We start from the raw sequence: 1,727 nt of genomic DNA on the forward strand, positions 1-1,727 counted from the left end.
TCAATGACCTTGCGGAGCCCATGGATGTCGTTCTCCACAGACTGGCGCATGGCCAGCTCTGTCTCATACCTGTAGGAGTGGAGGTGTTCAGAGGGGCCACTATCTCTGATCCAGAACCTTCTCAACTCGTGCCACCTACTAAGAGCAGTTCTATGCCCATTGCGAACCAGCAACTTGAGTCAGCAATTAGGTGGTAATCCCCTGAGCACCATTCTTGGCACTTGGAGGACAGTATTCTTTTTTTTTTGAGATGGAGTTTTGCTCTTGTCGCCCAGGCTCGAGTGCAACGGCGCAATCTTGGTTCACTGCAACCTCCGCCTCCCGGGTCCAAGCGATTCTCCTGTCTCAGCCTCCCAAGTAGCTGGGATTACAGGAATGCACTACCATGCCCGGCTAATTTTGTATTTTTAGTAGAGACGGGGTTTCTCCATGTTGGTCAGGCTGGTCTCAAACTCCCGACCTCAGGTGATCTGCCTACCTCAGCCTCTCAACGTGCTGGGATTACAGGCGTGAGCCACTGTGCCCGGCCATGAGGACAGTATTCTTAAACGAGGTTATACAAATGAATAAATGAATACACTGATGGATGCCGATTCTCATCCACCCACACCTAAACAGGATCCCACTGTGAGCCCCTACCTGACCCAGCCTGGGGAGCAGACCCTTCTTAGCTCCACCCCTGGACCCTCAGCTCCCTAGCCCCCTCAACTTACTTGACTCTAAAGTCATCAGCAGCAAGACGGGCATTGTCAATCTGCAGAACGATGCGGGCATTGTCCACAGTATTTGCGAAGATCTAGGGGGATTGTCGAGAGAGGTTGCTCCATGAATAGAAAGTCAGGGATGGGTGGGCTGAGTGTGTAGAAAGTGTTATGTATCCTAGTGAAAACTTCCTGGTCCCAGGAATAGCCAGAGACTCTCCCTGGACACCTATCCCTTTTCATCTAGCCCCACCCATTCCCTCCTTTTCTGGATTCCCAGATCCCAGCACTCTGCCCTTCTTGGGAAGCCTCAGCAGGCTGGCTAGCTGGCTGGCCTGCCTGCCCAGAAGTGAGCCGCTACTCACAAGTCTTCTTTCTGGCCCTCTCCTGGCATTTTTTCCCTAGTGCACCTGGTCACTCTGGGCCCCCTACACCCTGGATTGGCTCCTCCCAAAGGAAGGCCTTCTGTTTACTCCGAGATGACTCAGCTTTAGCCACATCCGCTTAACCCTCCAATAGTCCCCACTCCGCCAGAGCCAGTGTCTCCTCTTTACGGGACTTTCCTCACCTCCCTCCATGCTGTCCACTTCTTCTGTAAAGCTCTCAACCCTGTCCCCTTCCCCCTCTCTCCTGGGAAAGAGCCCTCCCATGCCTAGCTGCTGCTCTAGGGGACACTGTGGCTAGGAGAGTGGATGGAAATCCACGTATGCCCAACCCCCTCCCGGTGGAGTAGGGGTTGGGGTGGATACGGAATGAGGGAAAGAGGCAAAGGAGTGTGTAATTTGAGGATCAGACAAGACTGGGAATTGAGGTCCCTCCCACCCCTTACCTGAGCCCTCAGGTCCTCGATGATCTTGAAGTAATGGCTCCAGTCTCTGACCTGGGGTCCCTTCTTCTCCAAGTGCTCCCGGATTTTGCTCTCCAGCCTCCGGTTCTCGGTCTCCAGGCTCCTCACTCTGTCCAGGTAAGAGGCCAGGCGGTCGTTCAGGCTTTGCATGGTCTCCTTCTCGTTCTGGATGCCTCCCA

General features: G+C 54.1%; 1 protein-coding gene across 1 annotated transcript in view; it reads right to left on the reverse strand.

The window, feature by feature from the left end:
• KRT18 (keratin 18, type I) overlaps positions 1-1,727 on the reverse strand; it is a gene marked incomplete at its 3' end in the record, with an annotated part of 14,628 nt that overhangs the window by 9,484 nt on the left and 3,417 nt on the right. Inside the window, exons 2-4 of the mRNA XM_011964998.1 lie at positions 1,531-1,721; positions 714-796; positions 9-69 (exon numbers count right to left, since the gene is read on the reverse strand). Coding sequence (XP_011820388.1) covers positions 9-69; positions 714-796; positions 1,531-1,721 — 335 coding nt within the window. The remainder of the gene's footprint in view (positions 1-8; positions 70-713; positions 797-1,530; positions 1,722-1,727) is intronic.

The sequence above is a fragment of the Mandrillus leucophaeus genome, unplaced genomic scaffold (genome assembly GCF_000951045.1).
Source record: "Mandrillus leucophaeus isolate KB7577 unplaced genomic scaffold, Mleu.le_1.0 Scaffold118, whole genome shotgun sequence".
Classification (NCBI taxonomy): Eukaryota; Metazoa; Chordata; class Mammalia; order Primates; family Cercopithecidae; genus Mandrillus; species Mandrillus leucophaeus.